This window comes from Ricinus communis, chromosome 5 (genome assembly GCF_019578655.1).
Source record: "Ricinus communis isolate WT05 ecotype wild-type chromosome 5, ASM1957865v1, whole genome shotgun sequence".
Lineage (NCBI taxonomy): Eukaryota > Viridiplantae > Streptophyta > Magnoliopsida > Malpighiales > Euphorbiaceae > Ricinus > Ricinus communis.
Genome location: NC_063260.1, coordinates 19,735,220 through 19,756,986, shown reverse-complemented (window position 1 = coordinate 19,756,986; position 21,767 = coordinate 19,735,220). Strand labels below are relative to the sequence as shown.

The window sequence follows — 21,767 nt, the reverse complement described above, 5'->3', positions numbered from 1 at the left end:
GCTTTCACCGTACAAGATAACTATGTTATTTAATTTCCAGTCACAAAATCATATGGATTACCAAAAATTGATGAAATTTAATCAGAGAAGATCATAACTTTTCCTGTACAAAAATCAGAGTGCTCGATGACGACTTTCTTTTTTCTACCATATTTAAAAGTAAGCACATGATTCACAGATAAATTTTGTTTTTGCAATTTTTAATTAATAGAAAAATAAAAAATAAAGACAATCAAAGGTGTTTAGTTGGCTGAGTTTTGGACTCATCAATACATACAAGAGAGTGGGTATCACAAAGTATTGGCTTTCAAAAGTTTATCTTTAGGGTTAATTACGTCTCAGAGTTTTGTCATGTTATGTTAATGGGTCTTTTTGTTTTTAACATTTAACTTTAATTTCTCTTTTATTCAACCAAATAATGATTGTTCTTTTCCTCATATTTTTACGTAATCAATATTTTTTAAATAACAATTCTACCTATATAAATAAAGAGACCTTCACATTTCTAAATTTTATTAAATTATATTAATGAGTTCTATTTTATTAATTATTTCAATATATTTTAAAAATATAGAGATAATTAATTTATATTTATATTTTAAAAGGTAAAACCATCTCATCTACCATAATTTTTGACTATTTTCAAATATATTCTCTCTCAAATTTCAACATTTTGCCTTATATTCTTATTAAATCTACTCAAATTCATTTTTGCGTGTATTTGATGATGTGACATACAAGTATGTTTTATTTTTTGCGAATATGAAATCCAACCCTGACTAAAACTATCATATTTTCTTTGGTCATTTTCGTAAATATACTCTCATAAAAAAAAAACTAGAAAAAACATTGTTCTTCTTTTGATAGAGAAATTTTAAAAAGAGAAAACAAATAAAATTTATGTTTATTGAGAGAAAAAGAGAAAGAAAGAGTGTGATGACTATTATAGATACAGAAGAATGAAAACACAAAGCAGTCTTCTCCAAGAGTTTTGTCGGTCTCTTTAATTTTGTTTGTTTCTTTATGAATTTTTATTTTGTTATTTCTGGGATTTTGCTAATCTTATGGTTTTTATTTTTTTCTTCAATTTTCTTTAATTGTTTGATTGATTTGGTTTATAATAATGCGAAGTTGATTGTTCTTTTTCTTTTTTTGTGATATAGATTAATTTTCTTTTTGATTTTGTGTGGATCATATGGATGTTTTGATTGAATTTAAATTTTACTTTATAGTTCTTCTCTTTCTACAAATACATGCCTTTATTTTTTTCTCTTTAAAATCTATTTCTCTATAAACACACCACTTGATCTAAAATATTTTAATAAAAAAGAATAAATATAGAACCGGTTTTATTTCTATCTCTTTTTAATTATATATTTGATTTGTAAAAACTATATATTTTAGTTTGATGAGAGTATATTAATAAAAATAGCTAAAGATCATATCATAGATGAAATAGTTTTGGTCAGAGCTAGATCTTATGTTGGTAAAAAATAAGACATTTGTATGTCATATTATTAAAGGCACACGTCTAAATAAGTTTGGATAGATTTTTTAAAAAATAGAAAAATAATGAATCAAAATGATAAAATTTAAAAGTGATGGTATATTTGCGAAAATCATATTAGAGTAGATGGGATGGTTTGTTTTAGAAAAACATTAAAATAAAAAATATTTAAAAATAAAAAAAATTAAAATGATTAGTCACATTTATATTTAAAAATTAATTACTTTAATACCTAAAATGTGATTTTATAAGTTATTAAAAGAATTTTCTTTTTTGGAAAAAGATAAAACTTGAACCAAGATATCTTAAGGAAAGAATCCCTTACATAAAATTATAAGGAAAGAACCTAAAAGATGTTTTCTTTTTAGAACTAATCAAATTAATAAATATTAGGCTAAGTATAAAATATTATGAAATAATAACTATATCATATTATTTTGATATATAAATGAATTCTACAAAGTTTGACTATTAGAGGTGATATTGATAAATTATATACACAAAGTTTGATTTATAGAGGTGATATTGATACAATAATAATAGTGAGAGTATTCCTAAAAAAAATATTAGTGAGGCTCAATTGGCAATTTAGTTTCTGAATAGTCTAATATAATAGAATGATAAGTTATTAAAAATTGCCAATATAATTAATAAAACTTAAAATATTTAACTGAATAGAATATTCTAGACTTTATATTTATAGTAAACAACTACTTTTTGAAAAGTATAAGACTATAATGGAATTGAAAAATAAAATAATATATAAAAGAATGTGTAAATGACATAACTCATAAATATTAAAATCATTAACTCTTATCTATATGTCGGCCATGGGAGCAAGGATTTTACAGAATGCACTTATCATCATAGATATCAAATCTTTGTGATTTATCATATTAATTAGATGTAAATTTGACAATTGCAAGTCATCATATTTACTTAATTGGCATCCATGCATAAGACTCTGATATAATTAAGGATCAGAAATAAAATTGCAAGTCATCATCAATCTTGCTTGCTTAAAGGAGAAAAAAGAAAAAGAAAAAGAAAAAGAAAAGTATCATATATTATTTTTGCAATTTGGTTTCTTTGTTCTGATACTGGGATATGATTTTATATTAAATGTAAGAGGCAAAATTTGCCTGTATTAAAATAGGGCCATATCTTTTGACATTGCCCTATTTTAAAATCTTCTTGTTACGTTTAAAATCTTTCTTGCTTAAGCAGCGGGATATATACCATATCTTTTGACATGGCCCTATATTCTATTTTAATCAAAATTATAAATTGTACAAAAAGAACTTGGCTCGTAGTACGACTAATGTATAAAATTATTATTTTGATTTATATTTACTTTGACATATGTGAAATTTAAACTTTATATAATTTTATAATTTTTTTTATTAATTTATTGATTTATAAATTATATTCCTAATTAGCCATTAACTCTAATCCTAAAAAATAACATATTAATTATATTTTAATATTTAAATTAACTAATAAATTATTTTTATTATTAAATAAAGTTTTGATTTTAGAAAATAACATAAATTATATTCTTAACGTTATGTTTAATAATAAATTAATGTTTTACTTATATTATAAATTTTAATCCTAAAAATAGTAATATCAATTATATTGATACAATAATTTAATAATATTAAATTAATTAATAAATTAATCTTTACATTATTATATTAGTGAAATTTTAAAATTTTTAAAAAATATAATGACATTTAAAATTATAATAACAGTGTTACAATGTCCGAGTAACAATTAATATCTTATCAATATGCATAATAGCGTTATGGGAAAATTGAGATGACCAACATGCTAAATCAGCATATAAGTATTGGTGGTGTTTGATTAAAGTAAATTTAATCATTTATTTATAAAATAAATATCTAGTTGGAATGAAAATATATTTAAAGTTCTACATAATTATATTTATAAAAATAATTAAATTAAATTTTAACATAATAGATAATAATTTCAAATATTCTACATCAATAAATTAACATATTCATATTATTAAAACACCCCTTCAATTACCATTTCATTTCATTCTAATTCTCACATTTCTCTTTATAATTTTATTGTAATGTATTTCTAACACAATACTTATCTTAGAAAAGAAATTTATACTTATTATTTAATATATCAAAAATAAAAAAGTATTTGTAAATAAATCTGAATTAGAATTAAGTGCAAGTGAAGTAAATTTATTAAATGTTTGTTCTTTTGAGAATTTTAACAAGTCATGAGAATCTTAATCGAGATTAATTTTTCTTTAATTAATTTAAGGTGAGAATTTAAGTTCATAAGAAACTAAAGATATAAAAATAAAAAATAAAAATCAAATGTTTTCTTGTTGTAATTAAACTTTTTAGATTTTAAAGGTTACAATCTTCAAATTACATTAATAAAACTTCAACCATTTAATTTTATATGAATAGTTGAGATATGATATCAATATAGAAATTTCAGTTTTTGAATTAACTAAAATTATTATTTTCAAATTAAATAGTTAATATCATTTAAATATAACTTATCCTATTTAAGAAAACATTAGAGGATCTTATTTTTAAAATTCAAAAGACAATTCTAATATGAAAATAACTATGAAATTGAGAATTTTAAAAAATAATCAACTAATTTTCAACCAATAAGAAAAATAAAATTTAAAATCTCAAGAATTAAAAAGTCTACAATTCCCAATGCTTAAAATTTCTCACAATTTTTGAATCTTATTAAGTATTGACTATATAATCTTTCATGTGATGTCAAATTGTTATTTTATTATTATAATTAATATTGTTATTATTATTTTGTAATTTACTTAAGAATTTATTTCTTATTTATTTATACTTAACTAAGTATCAAACTACTTCTTTTCCACTTTTACATTTTATTTTATAATTTCTTTATTAGACTAGAATTAAATATGGACCCGCATAAATACATAACTTTCTCTTTTTTTAATACAAAATTTCCCAAATTAAGTTTAATATTTCCATGTTTAAAGCTTTTTTATCGTCTCTCCAAATAGAAAATAAGAAGAAGATATTATCGTTCTTCTAAAAGTTATTGATGAAATTTCTCCTTTTCTAATACAAAATTTCCCAAATCAAATTTAGTACTTCCTGTTTAAAGCTCCTTTATCGTTTTACTAAATAAATAAATAAATAAAAAGAAACATTATCATTCTTCTAAAAGTTATTGATGTGCCATCCTATCCATCGCTCCTATCTGTCATTCCTATATATATATATACTTTATAATTTATACTTATAATTTAAATATTTATGGCATTCCTTACTTATTTATAATTTTTGAAGTTCAAACAATTATAAACTAAAATTCGAAAATTTTACATAATGGTTTGTGATTTTAAAGTGAAAAAATAAAAGTTTATTATAGATATTAATATCTATGTTAATAAATAGAATATTCAGCTTCATTCTCTGCAAAATCGTTTTATTTTAGAACAGGGTACGCCAATTAGAATAAAAAAAAAAAGAGCAATAGAAAAGCAATCGATCGATAAAGCAAGCAAGTCAAATCGGACCAAGCAAGAAAGCAGCAATAGTGCTTTTTTTTATCAATCAAAACCTCTTTACAAACTGTACAAGCTGATATAAAAAATAAAAAAATAAAGAGATATATATAAAATAATTTATATATGACAATTACCAATTGTATTGATAGAATAATATATTACAATTTCATTAAAAATTATTTTATTTAGCGCTACAAAATTACATTTTGATTTTATAAAATTTTTTTGACAAATTTTATTATTTATTGAATTGAATTTTTTGTACTACTTTCATAGAATTAGATTTTAGTATTAGCATAAGTAAAATTTCTGTCGAAGAACAATTCAATACTCATATAATAAAAATTATAAAATTTTAAAAATATAGTTTATTTATTTATTTAAAATAAATTAATTTTAAAAAGTTATTCAATCTAAAAGTGATAAATGATGAATAAAAAATAAAATTTTAACTAAAAATAAAAAATGAGAAAACTATATTTTTAGATATTTTATCATTTACCTAATAATTATAATAAAAAAAAAAGCTATATCTTTAAACCAACTTAAAAATAAAAGATGGTCAACTGAAATCGGACAGAGGAAATATATTTTGAAATGGACTATAGTGATTGAATCACCGTCAAATCACATGACAGCCGCGCATCATCTTTCTTTAACAGGTAACTGCCAAACTCTTTCCTCCCTATAATTTATTTTATATATTTTTTTATTTACACATTAAATAATTAAATAATTAATTAATATATATTTATTAATTTTAAATAATAAATTATATATCAATTAAAATATTAAAATATAAACTATTTATAATATATATCATTTTTTATTAATTATTATAAAAATCTAAATAATAATTTCTCACTTATTATAATTATTGAAATATTTTTATACTTTTTCAATCATTTTCAAAATTTATTGTTTATGTCCGTCCTTATTAATCAATTAGCCAATTAAAATTTATACAATTAGTAAAAGAATATATTTAATAGTTTCTCCTCCCCTTTTTTTTTTTCTCCTCCTTAGTTTCTCATAATATGTTTTTTTATTTTTATCTCCTGCAGTCTAACTTTTCATATTTCTTTCTAAATTTTATTCGCTATTAATCTTTCTCTTAAATCATTACTGTTTTTTCTTAAAAAATATATAAAAATATTTAATAAGTTCATCATTTAACAACTTTTAATATGTATTTCTTTTATAAATAAGAAAAATATATGGTCAAAAATTATGACAAAAAAATATATTAGTGAAACAATATCAATTGAAAAAGATTTAACTGTTTTTATTTTGATCAATTATCATTATCATATTTTTTATATTTGATAATATAAATTTAAAGTTTAACAATTCCAAACGTCATTGTTTAACCGTTAAATCAGTATTAGCAGATTTATGATTTCTTAAACTGCGATTAAATGATCAAATACTAAAATTAGAATTTTTAAGCTCCAAACTCATATAATCAAATATATACAATATAATAATAATAACCGATCAAAGCGAATATAGTTAAATCCTTGCAAATCAAGAATTTTTAACGATAATATATATTTTTCGGTCACGATTTATAATGATATACCTCTTTTTATCTCAAAAAATACATACTAAAAATTATAAAATAATAAAAACACATGGTACCTTTTTTTAATATTTATCCTTTTTTTTCTTTTCTTTTCTTACAACTTTTTATTCAGTATATATAAATTCTATATTTATAAATTATTATTTTCTTATTTATAGGAATTATAAAATTTTCCATGAATATGTTAATATTCAATATAATATTTATTATTTCTCCGTTAGCAGATGTATTATTGACCTTTTTCATGATATCAATATAAGATTTTGGTAGAACTATTATTAAAAATGAAAAGATAAATTTTTTCCTGATTTTTCTCAATTTTGTTAAACATTACAGAGGCAATATTAAAAAAAAATTCAAAAACTATTACTATTAATGAAGTGAAATTATTATTCCTTTTGTTTTTATAAATCAAGTGAGGCAATAATAAAAACACATGGTACCTTTTCAATATTCCTATAGTTATGCTTCATAGATCAATATTGCCCTCTTCTTTTTTACTTAATGAATATTATTCAAACAAATTATATGATTAATATTATCATATGTTTAAGATTATAAAACTTAAAAAGATACGAACATGACTAATTTATGCCAAACAAGTATTCAATATTAATGTCTTCACCAATAATCATTCATTTAATCAAGTAAAGAAACTCTAACTCTCAACCAAATCCTTAAATAACTTGTACTTAAAAACCTTAATTATAAAGAATTAAAGGTTGTTTAACATAAATAAAATTTGGATTAAATTAAGTTTGTAAAATATTAAGCCTTCACTTTATAAATTCATCAAATTCATAAAGAATAAAAGAAGAGAATTAACTCCAAAATAATCGATATTCAACAACTCCCTTTACATAGAAATTCGTACTAGCTTATATAAGCCTTAAAAAAACCTAATTCTATAATTAAGGAAGCAAATAACAATAAGACTAGAAATAGAACTTCTAAACTAAATGAATAACTTAAAACAAAACTGTTAACTATTAAAAGACTTCTTTAAATGAATAAATACTCCTAAAATTCGTCCAACCCTAGCTCATTTAATAATCATGACAATTGAGCTTAAGTAACATGTAATATGCGGCTCATTCTTGAGTATTGGACTTCAAATAGCTTGACTTGTTTATCTTGGGCTTATCTTGTTCTTATCGTGCCTCCATATTTAGATTAAGTTGATAAGAGTATCTTTAGATATATTATTTTGACTAAGCTCAATTTCACTTGGACTTTGAATCTTATTAGGACTCCTAGTTAGGTTATGATTTCTTTTGTCGTTTGGACTTCTAATGTCATCAAGACTCCTTGTTGGATTATGATTTCTAGTGGAATTAGAATTCCTTGTTAGAGTAAGATTATTTGAGCAAGTAAGATTTCTATAATTATGATTCCTTATTGAAATAGAATTTATTGTGTTACATAAATTCTCAAGGATATTCTTTTTAAAATCATTTTAAGAGCATTAACAATGAAAAATCTATAACATACCTAGAGATTTTAAAAAAGGGATTAAAAAATACAATGGAATCATAATCACATAAACATAATATTTACGTCAATTAGCTATTCTAGTTGTCTTTCGGAAAAATCTTAGATTCAAAAAGTTATAATTTTTGAGATTTGTTCAAAAAGTTGATAAAAAAATAAAATCATTTCCGTTTTTTTTAGCTCAGTACTATTATTTTGTGAATAAATTACTGAGTGAAATTAGTTTATATTTTTTTATATATTAAATCAATAAATAAATAATTAATATATATTAACTAATTTTAAATAATAAAAAATTATTTAATTTTAAATAATAAATACTTTTTAGGTATTATTTAGTCCTTAAGACTAGTGAGATCAAAGCAAGAGAGAGTTTAGAAAAACAAATTCTAAATTATGGAGAAGTGACTACTCCGATTTTGGTGTCGGCAATAGGGCCTACATATTTATAATCTTATGAATTTTAATATAAAATATATTAAAAATATTTCATCTCAAACTATATTCTGTCAAGTATAGACCTTCTTATAATTCACATGTTTGATAAATTAAAAAGTTATTAAATATTTAAAAATATTTATTTATTAAAGAAAATAAAAATTATAATATAATATTATATATATTCATATGGAAATGAAATTACTATATAACAAGAATTATTATAAAGATAGAAGTTAATTTCTTAATTTATAATTTAACAAGTGACTACTATGAAAAAGAGTATGTTTTAATATAATCTCATCACTTTTTAGTAGATATATAATTTTTACTTTATTTGTATTATTTTGATGTCAAGTGTTAAAAAATATTTCGGGTTTGATAATTCTTAGAATTATAAATTTTATTATCAATTATGAATTTTAAAAATCATAAATTAAGTAGGTATTTTATTGAAATTTATTCAAAAATTTACTTTTATTTATAAAGGAATCTTTTATATTTGATATGTGGAATAATAATTTATAGAATACATTTTAAATAAAATAAATATTACATTTAAATGAATTATAAGTTAAAAGAATATTGAAATAGAAGATATTAGATAAAAAAGAATGGTGAAGCTAAAAGTGCTATTTTAATTTATGAAACTTATTAACTTATTAGTATATAACTTATTTAAAACTCTACCTATTCCACTACAATTTAGTTATATCATTTTTAATGATTTAATGAATTAGAATTCTAAATTAATTTGATATTTATAGATAAATTTTAATTATTTATATACAATTTATTTTAAAGGAAATTTATAAAATTGTATAGAATTTATCCAATTATAAAATTTTTATACTTAACAATTTTACATAAATTTAAATTTTTATTAATTATTAAATATCCAATGAGAAAGGATATTAATTAATAGAATTTTTAGTTTATTAAATATTAAATAACTGACGGTATGTGTTTAATTTAGTATTAATAAATTTATATATATAATTACTTTTAAAATAAAAAATCTAAGTTGAATTTTCAATTAAAAATTCTATAATCAAAATAATCGTAATTGTTTAATTTAGTGCCACGTCTATATAAGAGCATCAACATCTAGTTACTTTCTTCATCAGCAATAGATTCTGAAACATCACCCACCTAAAAATTGAAAAGAAAAAACAATGACGTCCCTCTTCGGCAAGTTGGAGGCAGATGTAGAGATCAAAGCTTCTGCGGAGCTGCATCACGAAATCTTCAGTTGCAGACCACACCATGTCAACACTATGAGCCCTGATAAGATACAAAAATGTGATCTGCATGAAGGTGAGTGGGGTAAGCATGGCACTATCATCTGCTGGAATTATACTCATGGTAAGCACAGCTCTTTCTAGTTTCCAGCTTGATTTGAATATATATATACAACTTTCAACTGTTCTTCTTTTTTCTTTTTTGGGTTAATTAATTTGGCTTTTTGCCTGAGGCCTAAACTTCTAATTTTATAGTTCTGAAAACAACTTCATACATGGGTTGGGTTATAGCTCTGTATCCTCTTTAGGGAAAGTAATAAAATACCATGCATGTGTGACTAATTATGCATAAAAATGATCAGATGGGGAAGCCAAAGTTGCTAAGGAGCTTATTGAAAAGATAGATGATGAGAACTTTTCGACCACTTTCAAAGTGATTGAAGGAGATCTGTTGAAGGATTACAACAGTTTCTGGATAATCGTTAAAGCTAGCCCAAAGGAGGGGGGAGGCAGCTTGGTACACTGGACTCTTGAGTATGAGAAGAAGCATGAGGGTATTCCAGATCCTCATTCACTGCTCGACTTTTGTGTCCATACCAGCAAGGATATCTGTGCTCACCACAGCAAAAATGAGAAATGATTATGGCAGTCTCACTCTTATGCGGTGATGGATAATATTAATGGGTGTAATAAATAAGTGCTTCTGTAAGCATGTGTGGTTGTGTTATCTTTATGTGTGAATTTCTACCTACTAATTAATACATATCTGGCTTTCTGTTTTTTGACTTTTTGTTTTTGTTTGCCGAAGGTAGATAATGCATTAGAAAAAAGGAAAGGATAACAACCCCTTAACTCGACCAGATGGGATTGTTCGAGAAAACTCGAAGAGCCATAGGGTGAGCAAGGAAATTAAGTTCTCTTCTAACAAATGAAAAACTAATAGAATTAAAACACCTAGCCAAAGTCTCAATATCCTGAAAAATTGTTTTGACAGCGTATTGTTGCCTTCTCAATTAATTGGAAGGACGTATGTCGCTCAAATCGTTATTCAGTGAACAATCCACATCGTTTCTTAATAGACATATTATGTATCATCTATACGCCTGATACTTTGAATCAGCTGAGTTATGTCTTCAACTCCAATGAATGATCCAAGAGTTTGGGTTAGGAATAGGCTTGTTTTCTCCTTGAGAACTTACGTACAATAATAATAACAACTTAATAAACCAAACATAAATATCTATTTATCCGATCTGATTGATGTTCCCCCATATGGACAGATCAAAAAAATGAATAATGTGCATTGTCAGAACTCAACCAAGGAATATACTATTGGTTGTCTATAAAATAAGTTTTTAATGGTGTTTTTGACTTGATGGAGCCTTGCATTATATCTTTCTTTTTTTTTCCTTTCACAGAGTATATCCATCAACTGCTGTGTCATCTAATATCAGTGTTTTATTCTAATCATAAAATAAATAACATTGGAAATCAATATCAAAATTTAAATATCACCAATTTTGAGAAAACTAAAATCGAATATTTGGAAAACTTTTAGCCTTCACATAACCCATCTCTATAAACACCTGCCTTTTATTCAATAAAATAATATGTCCTTTATTTGGTTTTGATTTTATGAATTGTATTTGCTGGTTCTTGCTAGACATTAGGCACAATTATATTTCTGACTTAGACGATAATTGTTGTTAAAGATGATTGTGTTTGATATAGCTGAAAAAATAATTGCTGTTAAAGATAATTACAACTAATCAAATTTAAAATCAGACTTTTTCTTGAGAATTTTATTGGTGATGATGCTTAATTATATGGAAGATGGTTCTGCAATATTTTCTTTTCCTTTTGGGAAAGAGAAGAGGAAAAGAGAATTTGAAAGGAAAAAAAGGAATTATTAACTTTACTTGCTTTCACTTGCAAGTAATTTTAGTAGTTTATTAAAAATTTGAATTTAAATTCATAAAAATAGATAGTTATTATTTAATAATAAATTTTGAATTGATAGATTCAAAGTATGTATATATATTTTGAATATTTTAGTGCTTTAATATTATATTATATAATATGGTAGAAATAAGTGTTTTTACTTCACTTAACTTTAATTGTCTATTTTTAGGTAATATTAGTCAAGAAAGAAGAATATATAGCAAAATACTCAATAATGGACTTAAATAAGACTGTTGCTGTCAAGAACCCAAGATTAAGACGCATGGACTGCGATTGCAAGTCCTGGTCGAAAATTACAAGGTCCAATGAGGGCATTTTAGTCATTTTGTATAATTATTATGATTTACATTAAGAGTTATTTATGGGATAATATCTGGTGGAGATAAAGATACTTATAATCTTATCTATTAGATAGACTTATATTAGGTATACATCCCTAGGGAGACTTATTTAGAGGATGACTTTTCTATATATATATATATCTCTACAAGTCTAATTCTGAGGAGAGGTTCTCGCCTATCTGCTCTCTATATCTGTATACCATTATTTTTTCTATAATTCTTCTATAGACATTTTAGTTTAGTTTTCATTACGCTTTTTAAGATCTGAGGAGTTTTTCAAGAAGTAGAGAATAAGGACTAATTATCTTCCTATTTAAAGAAATTCTAAATCTAGAGTGAACTTTTACTTTATTATTTTTTGTCTTTCTATTTAATACCATGATCATTGGGTTAAATATATTAGGCTAGTTTTTATAAGTATTTAGTTTAGCCTTTTTACTTTTATATGAACCTTGTTATTTATTTATTTAATGAATGATTCTTTACCTTCATATCTTTATTAATTTCAGTTATTATTGCTAGTTAATCATCATATTAATTTATCAATAGTAATTGTTATGAAAATATTTAGGTTGAATGTATTAGAGATACAAATTTTGCTTCAATCTATGTTGGTAGAAAAAACTTTAGTTGGATCATTAGTTTGAGTGGCTAAAAAAAAAGACATATCATCATCTTATTCATTAGATTTAGGCTTAAAGTAGAACAAAAAGATTACTAAATAAGTGGCTAGACTAAATACTGTATTTAGCATATAATTATAAATTATAAGCATTTGCATAGTATATATCTTTTTTTGTTTGGTTACTTTACTTTATAAATATTTTTTTTTTTCAAAATACTGGTTTAGAGTGTTTAGATTTACTTTTATTGTTTTGTATTGATAATTAGTCTTTATAGTATATAACATCATAATTACTTAAGAAATCAACCTCATGGTTAACTTACACTTACTATAAGAACGATTCGTACATTTACGAGTACTAACTTAGACACATCACAAATGTAAATTCAATTGTAAAAATTATATGGACATAATTTATTATGTCAATAATAATATAAAAGAATTTTAATCTTTATTTTCTTAACCAAAAATCTTATGTTTTGACACAAATTTAAAATGTGCAAAAGATGGAGCTAGGCCCAAAAGACCATCCAATATAGGGTTTTCAATCACCACTAATCACAAAATTGATAAAAATTAAACTGAACTCAACGAGCGCAACCCTCGTGTTTAGTTGCCACTGTTGAGTTTGGAACCCTGAGTAGACTGCTGGTGATAAGCTGGAGGAAGGTGAGGAAGGGGGGCGTTCGTAGTGACTGAGGGGGTCGAAGACCAAGAAGTGAGTTATTTATTCCCTTCCGTCATTCCTTAAGTCCATAAACAAACTTGTGATTTGCGATCCCAGGTAAGATCGGTTCAAGATCATGGGATCCTTTTCTATCAGATAGGACGGGCTGTTACACAAAATATATTTCTAAGTAATTGCCCCATAGATCCTATATCTATCTATATGAAGAAGAAATCTTGTAACGAAGGGGATTCTTATTTGTACAAATGGTACTTCGAACTTGGAACGAGCATGAAGAAATTAATGATACGTCTTTATCTTTTGAATTGTTCTGCCGAATCGGTTGCTCAAAACCTTTAATCTCTACCCGGACCTGATGAAAAAAATGGGATCACTTATTATGGACTTAAACTGAACTGAATTTTATAGGCCGAAAGTAGGAAACTAAACCAACAAAATAAGATTTTATCCAAATAAATTCAGCCTACCATTCATTCCTAAATAAAATTAATTAATGTTGACGCGTAATATTATTTATTAAATACTATATTTATATTAATTGATTAATTTATTATCATTAACCATGGATAATTAAAAATTAATCAGTATAAATATAATAATTAATAATAATATCACATGCTAATATTTAATTAATTTTATTTTCATTTTTTATAATTAAATAATTAGTAAGAAGTTCTCTAAATTCTTAACTATCATTTCAAGTTTGATTCAAATTGTAGGTATAATTTGAAATTGATTAATCTTACTGATAAAATCATGAAATTAATTCAATTGACTTGTCTATTTTTTTCAGGGCGACTTTGTTGTAAAAAACTAATGATCTTTAACCGTGCAAATGTGCGATATCTATAAAATCTGAGCTGCAAAATTAAATTTCATGTAAGAAACAAGGTGACTATGAGATCTCCAATGCTTCCTTAACCACACAACTCGTGCATTTGGCCTTCGTAGACAGTTCTATCTTTGGATCAAGCCATCGATTTACTGCTATATTTTACCAAATCACATCGTATATGACTTCAAAATGTTTGTCTTTCTTTTATTTTGTAACTTTTCTTTTGAATTCAAATTGATTAAAGAACTAATATGTATAATTCCGCTACTCAAATTAGCTTTATATGTATTTTGATTATTTTAATTTTGTAAATGAGTCTGGACCAGTCTCTCACTTTTTCTCTTTTAAATTTTTTTTTTGCATATAAAATGGAGGATCGTTGCAATTTAAATAACATAAATTATGTTTTAAATGTTGACCAGATGAATCAAATATAATATAAATTAAGAGTAAACTTATAATTATCACTTAAATTAACCGTATATATTACTAAAATAATCTGATTTACTAATCTCTAAATTCTTTTCAAACTGCAAAGGTTCAGCAATATTTTTTCTTTTGTGAGAGTGCTGACGATGGGTTGAATCTTACAGCTCTAACAGTTGAATACAATCGAGGCCACTATTAAGCCGAAACATATTATCTGAAATTATATTACAGCAACATAATTACCCTCTCTCTATGGTTGAACATAATAGGGTTTTTTAACACATACTGAAAACAAGCTCTAATATTTTTTTACAGCCCGATTTTTTTCTTTTACATTTTAAGATCCAATATTTTTTTATTTATATAATTCTTTTTAACTGTATCGTGATATCTTTTCATATTTATTGATATATCTTTTTAATATCATTTTACTTGATGAGATTATGAAAGCATCATCTTTCTATTCACTTTTTTATTGTTATAAACATTCAGATAGCTACTATAAATAATAAAAGAATTACCATCCTTCTTACTACCTTAAATGACTTTTTTTAACTATATTCTCATATATTTTTTATTATATTTTAATATATTATGATATTTTTTAAAATACAGATTTTCATATCAAATTACTTTCGATATCTTTTGCATATATTCTTAATATTTTTTTCTTGCAAAATTTAAAAAAATTATAAAAAAAGTTTTGAAAAAAAAAAAACGTAAAAACAATTGTTATAAAAAAGACGTGTCACATGAAATCTCTTCAACATAATATCAAAGATGGGCCCCCACTTACGTTATGTTATCCAGATAGCAAATCTAGCTATTAATCCATCAGAGAGTTATTAAATTTCGCATTTATATCTAACAAACATTAAAACGTAGGTCCAGGAAAAATTGATATATAGCTTGGTGGAATCAGGTAATATTATTATTCGTAAATGAAGAACAAATCATCCATGTGTTTGCAGAAAAGTGTATATGCATGCCAGCTCAATGAAAGGAGCCAAAACATATTATTAAATTCAAATTTCATCGTCCTTTCTTGATGATAAGGCATAATAATAACATGCGATTGCGAAATAATAGACTATCATATTCAATAATTAGAAGATGAATAATGGTAAGAAGCTCCCTTGACATTATATTTTGGAGATTATTTGGACACATAGCTCTGGAAGACACCAACTTTTAGGTATTTGGTGATGATAAGATTGAGATTTGATTCCTCCTGGAGAACAGAACAGCACTAAAATATTAATATTTATTTATTTAAGTGCTTAATACATTACTAATTATCACAAAGTTGTACAAAGTGTTTAATATTCAAAGATTTTTTTCTTTACTCACCATCTAAATGATTGAGGGTATATATTTGTGAAGGTGTGGATTGAGGGAGGTAAATAAAATGAAAGAATACAAAAGTTTCATTTTCATCAATCAAATATGAGGTAGGTTTGTGCATTGGCGATTTCGACCATGAACATCCGATGCCCACTATAATTACCTAAACAAAGACTATTATCTATCACAATAAATGGTAAATTATTATCAGAAAAACTTTCTATAATTGGGAAGAGAATATATACCTATCCCAAAATATATAAATTATCAGTTGTAAGGAAATTGTAATATTTATATATAGTACAATGATCTGAGAACTCCATAGTACAATAATTATTTACTTTAAATTGAATCACATTTAGGCTTTTGAAAATATATCCAGTTATAGAGATGTAAGATAATCGAGAAGTCCTTAAAATGCGTCTTGGCCAACTATGGTATCACAGTAATCTATTGTTACTCATGTGACTACTTCTGACAGATGCGATGTATTAAAATAATTTCCAAAATTGAACAAATTGCTATAATCATAGATTGTAGTTGGCCAACTACTCTTAACATTGCCCAGAAAATCACACCTTTTCAACTAAAAGGCCTACTTTTTCAACTGAAATTCCACCCCTTTTTTTCTTGAACCAAGAGAGAAATGCATTAAAAGCTCAGGGAACTATGGCTTTGCAAAATAATAATAGAAAATGGGTGGCTGGATATCCAATCACAAGAACCAGAAAGAGAGAAATGGTGTTTGGCTGTCCAGTTGGAGCGGCATTTCAATTGTTTTAGGATCTAATTCTGATAATAAGATTAGTCTATTGGTTAAGAGTATTAATGACTCAGATATAAGTTTTCTAAAAATTAATTCTTTAAAAAAAAAAAAAGTTGCCTGCCTATTAAAATGTACAAAAATCCAAAACTTGTCCCTAATAGTCAAAATAAGAGCAGCTATACGCCTGAGAGGATCAGCAGTTCCTTTCACGAAATCCACGATTTGCTTGCAGTCTGTTCCAAACATGACACTGTTCCAACCACAAGACTTGTCAATTTTCATTCAACTGAAATTCCACTTCGTGCTATAAGGAAGAAAAAGAATTACAAAAGCATTAATTTCGATGGAGAAACCTATAATACTATTCCTATACTTCACTAGCGGATTCAAAATGACTTGCCCCCACTGATCCCTGACCAGCCTCATTGAAATTCCTGAATGTGCCCCCCACTGATTGTTAAAACTTGCTATGTATAAGAAGTAATTAATCTACATCAAATCCATCTAGTCTTTTATCCATTTTAAGATATTAGAGATTTTGATTTGATGTTTGATTGAGTGAAGCTTGAGCTACTGGAATAGCTTGAAAATTGAATTTGAACTTTATAATACTCTACTTTGACAAGCTGATGAGTATAAAACTTTTGTTATTTTATTCTTTAAGCGGAGTCTAATTTTCACAATAGTTAAATTTAGTAGATTTATTACTAATCATGTTTTTGTTATTTTATTGTTTTACTTTTAATATACTAAATGATTAGCTCAAGTATATCATCACGTTGAATTCAAGCTTAAAAATTAATTCTCAATCAAGTTCAAACTATTTTTCTCTTTATATAAAATAATTAAGTCAATCTTAGTTGAGCTCGAGCTCAAAAAATAAGACTTAATTGAATTTAAATGAATTTTAAATTTTCAATCAAATTAAATTCGAACTTAATAATATTTTAATTTGATTCAACTCAATTATACTATTTATTTTCATATAGATATGATGTATGCCAACATAGAGATTAATTTATTATCTATAGGTGTTGATCTCAAAGATCAAACCTATATTGTCAGGGAAAAAATAAAACTGGCGCAGCCATTTCAGTAAGTTTCATAAGTGTGATTAAGGTTAATACTGCTAAAAGAATTAAAAGGAGGAAACTTCTATATGGAATGCATTACTAGATATCTACGCTATAATAATTATCTATATTATTTTGAATTCTAAAGAATAATCATCAGTAAATTAAATAAGTATTAACTATAATAACTAAATCAAACATCCATAACTCATGTATTTATGGGAAACTATTTATTTTCTCTCTCTTTCCCTTTCAATGGGGAATTGTCATACTTGTATTTATAAAGAGACAATTAGGGAATCCCAATTATTCGTCTATCAATCAGATTTCGCACTCATATTTAATATATGTTAATAGGCAGGGAAAATAAACTCCATAGAAAATTATTTAAACTTTGATTTTCTTTTACTTAATTTTACAACAAAATAAATTAAAAGCACACTAAAATTATGTGACAAAAGCAAAAGGAAAAAGATTGACACTCATAACAGTATGAAAATACATAAAATAAGATTGAATATCGCAATTACTAATCTTGCTTTTCAAATTCCATGACAAACTTTGCTTTTTCTCTACTTTATTTTCTTGAACTTTAAAATTATAAAAAGCCCGTTAGGTTATAATGTAAATTTTCAAGTAACCTAGCTTGAGTCTTGCCTTCTATAAATGAGCATTGAGGCCAAAAGCATTTCTCCTCCACACCACTTGTCTTAAGTTATCGCAATTGCCCCCGTTTTGTTTCTGGTGATAGAAAAAAAAAATGGCTCTCTCTGGTAAGGTAGAGGCTGATGTAAAAATCAAAACTTCAGCTGACAAGTTCCATGATGTAATGGGTGGCAGACCACACCACATGACCATTGCTTCACCTCAAAAATTACAAACATGTGATTTACATGATGGTGAATTTGGGAGAAAGGGCTCTGTTATCTGCTGGAACTACGTCCATGGTAATTATTGTATATAATTGCACCATATTATTATTCTTACGCAATCACAAAAATTTAGTTTCATCCTTGTCGATGATTTTATGTATATTCTATTCTAGTAGCATTTAACTATAATTTTCTTTGGGGGCCAAATTAACAGATGGAAAAGCTAAGGTCGCAAAGGAACTCGTGGAAGACATAGATGACGTGAACATGTCCACTACCTTCAAAGTAATTGAAGGAGATATACTGAAGGAGTACAAAAGTTTCAAATTTGTTGTTCAAGCTACACCTCAGGGGGAGGGAAGCACTGTGCATTGGATCCTTGAATATGAGAAGCTGAATGCAAATATTCCAGAGCCGACTTCCTTGCTTGAATTTGTAGTGGATCTCACCAAAGATATTGATGCCCACCTTGTCCAAGCTTAGACTGCACTCTCCATCATAATCAACAACATATGCACCATTATTCGCTGGGCATGGATGTCCTTCGGAGTGCATATATATGCAATAATATTTCGTGTGGGTATTTCTGTTTTACTTTAATGTATGTGTGATGAAATGAATAAATAAATATCCTTTTATTTTATATGTATCGTTTTGACTACTAATAAATAAATTGTGGTTTTGTTAAAGACTATCTCATCTCCACTTTAAATGAGTAGCCATCCATTTATTTAAATTCATTTTCTGCTTGCTTGTTTTGCTGTACTTTGTAATAGCTGGTTGTTCGTGATGTCTTTTGTAATAGCTAAATTGCTTTAAAAAGTTAATGCTTGAAAATGATGTGTGTTATTTTTCTTTTTCGGATGAATTTTGAGAAGGGAATTTGGCTACAAGGATGAATCATATAGCCATCATGAACTCAATTCGTGAGCCAGGTTCATTTTATCTTCCATTGGGTGGGGATTTCTTCTTGAATCTTGGTAAATCTAGTCATGTAAAAATATTAATTCATCCTTTTTTCTGGCTCCTACATAGTGAATTGAGTAATTGAAAACTAAGGTAAATGGGACATTGAAAAGCTTGTAAGTTTTTAATAGCTTTTATGATAATGTTCATCAGTAATGACTAACAGAAAAGCATTGAAGAAATTCTATAGGAATAAACAACACTTTCTTTTGCTGTTGATAAGAAGCGAATTTTATTAATTATAATGATTGGGGAAAAGTTTATGACTGAGGCAAGCTACCCAGACTCTGTCCCAAATTTTCTAGCTAAAATCACCTCAGTCATAAGTGAAAAAACTCTAAGAGAACATACAGAAAACTAGCAGAAATCACAGCAATCATAACACAGAAAACATAAATATAGCAGAGAAGAAATGATTCAGAAGAACATCTTATGGCCCGAATACAAAAGCAAGACTGCAGTAATTAGATCAACTTTTTGAAGCTATAAGAAAATCTTGATGTTCCTAAAATCGACAGCATTCTTTAACGAGAAACAGGTGCCCTTGAAGCGTAGAGAACCGAAACACACCATTCCATATAACTCGTGCGACTATCTTTCTTTCAGAAATTATAACCGAAACTCAAAATCAACAATATTATTAAGAATAATAATCCGTCGAATAAATTTAGTATTTTTCCTATTTTAAAATAAATGTTATTTTTAAAAAAATTATTCCAAATTAGGAACCGTTTCAAGAATCTAAGAAAATATTTTCTAATTTTTTTTTTTATCCATGAGTAATTTTTTTATAGATAATGAGGAAAAATATATTTGCTAGTGTAAGAAAGAGAGAAAGATACAATAGAATGAAAAATAATTTTTTTATTAATCTTAAGTATTTTAATAAATATGTAATAGTCATAGTAGATTAGTGTACTATAACTGACGATATTTAATAGGTTTTTAATCCTTGTGAAATTATTTTAAACAGCATTTATTTTGAAGTAGAGGAAATATTCTTTTCCGCCCTCAAGTATTGTAATACTCAGTTTTTCTTAAAAAATAAATCAATAATAATAATAATTATTATTATTATATATATGAAAAAAAATATCTTTTTCTTTCCTTTTCCTCCTCTCTCCCTCTTTCCTTTTCTTTCCTTCCTTCTCCCTCTCCCCGTCGATTTCGGCCCTCTCCCTCACCGCGCAGCCAGCTCGCCTTTGTCCAACAGCTTTCCGCCAGCGACAACCGAAGAAAGAGGGCTGCCTTCGTCGTTCGACCTCTTGCCGGCGTCTTTTCGGAAAATCGACACCGGAAACAGACTCCCACCCCCGAAAACCCCAGGAACGACCTCCCTTGCCGCAAAAATTCTCGCCGGTAGCCTCAGGAAGCATCACCGGTGCAGCATCTTTCCGGCTTATACACTAAAACTAAAATTTCATTAGACACTAAAACTAAAATCAAAATCAAAGTACATTGCTTATATGAAAAAATAAAAATTACATTGCTCATTGAAAAAGAAAAACTACATGCTAGATTTAAGAATAAATACAATATACATAATTCATTTGATGATTAAACCTGTTTAACTATTATTTCTCTAAATGGTTTTAATGGCTTAAAAAAACGTGCAAGTAACTTAGCATCAATTTGAAAAATATTTGAGATTGAATTGAGGTTGATTCAATTAATCTTTAGCTACTTGAGTAGATTGAGAGTCCAACTCAGCTTCATAATACTCTACTAGCTCGCAAGCCTAATTGACCAAACTTGAATCTCACAATACTCGAGCTTAAAAAAGTAACATTAAATTCAATTCGAACTATTTATCTTTTCGTGAATTTATTTTTTGTATAAAATAATTAAATTGACTTTAGTTGAGCTCAAGCTAAAATAATATGTCTTAGTTGAATTCAGATTGAGTTTTAAATTTTCAATTCAGTCAAATTTGAACTTAACAGTATTTTGACTCGATTTAACTCAATTATATTCATAATTTCTATTTCAATTAGTTATTTACAAGGATGAAAATCAATATATTATCTATAAGTGTTGATCTTAAG

The 21,767-nt window shown here is 25.8% G+C and overlaps 2 protein-coding genes across 2 annotated transcripts; both read left to right on the top strand.

The window, feature by feature from the left end:
- The first annotated feature begins 9,689 nt into the window (after window positions 1-9,689).
- LOC8261790 (MLP-like protein 31) lies at window positions 9,690-10,606 on the top strand. Its single transcript, XM_002534222.4, has 2 exons — window positions 9,690-9,945; window positions 10,184-10,606. Exons 1-2 carry the CDS (start codon window positions 9,756-9,758, stop codon window positions 10,459-10,461), a joined length of 468 nt encoding a protein of 155 aa, XP_002534268.2. The 5' UTR covers window positions 9,690-9,755; the 3' UTR covers window positions 10,462-10,606.
- A 7,963-nt stretch (window positions 10,607-18,569) lies between these two features.
- On the top strand, window positions 18,570-19,450 carry LOC125370145 (MLP-like protein 31). The gene is made up of 2 exons (XM_048374713.1): window positions 18,570-18,831; window positions 18,971-19,450. The coding sequence occupies exons 1-2, from the start codon at window positions 18,645-18,647 to the stop codon at window positions 19,237-19,239; spliced, it is 456 nt and encodes a 151-aa protein (XP_048230670.1). The 5' UTR covers window positions 18,570-18,644; the 3' UTR covers window positions 19,240-19,450.
- The last annotated feature ends 2,317 nt before the right edge of the window (window positions 19,451-21,767 follow it).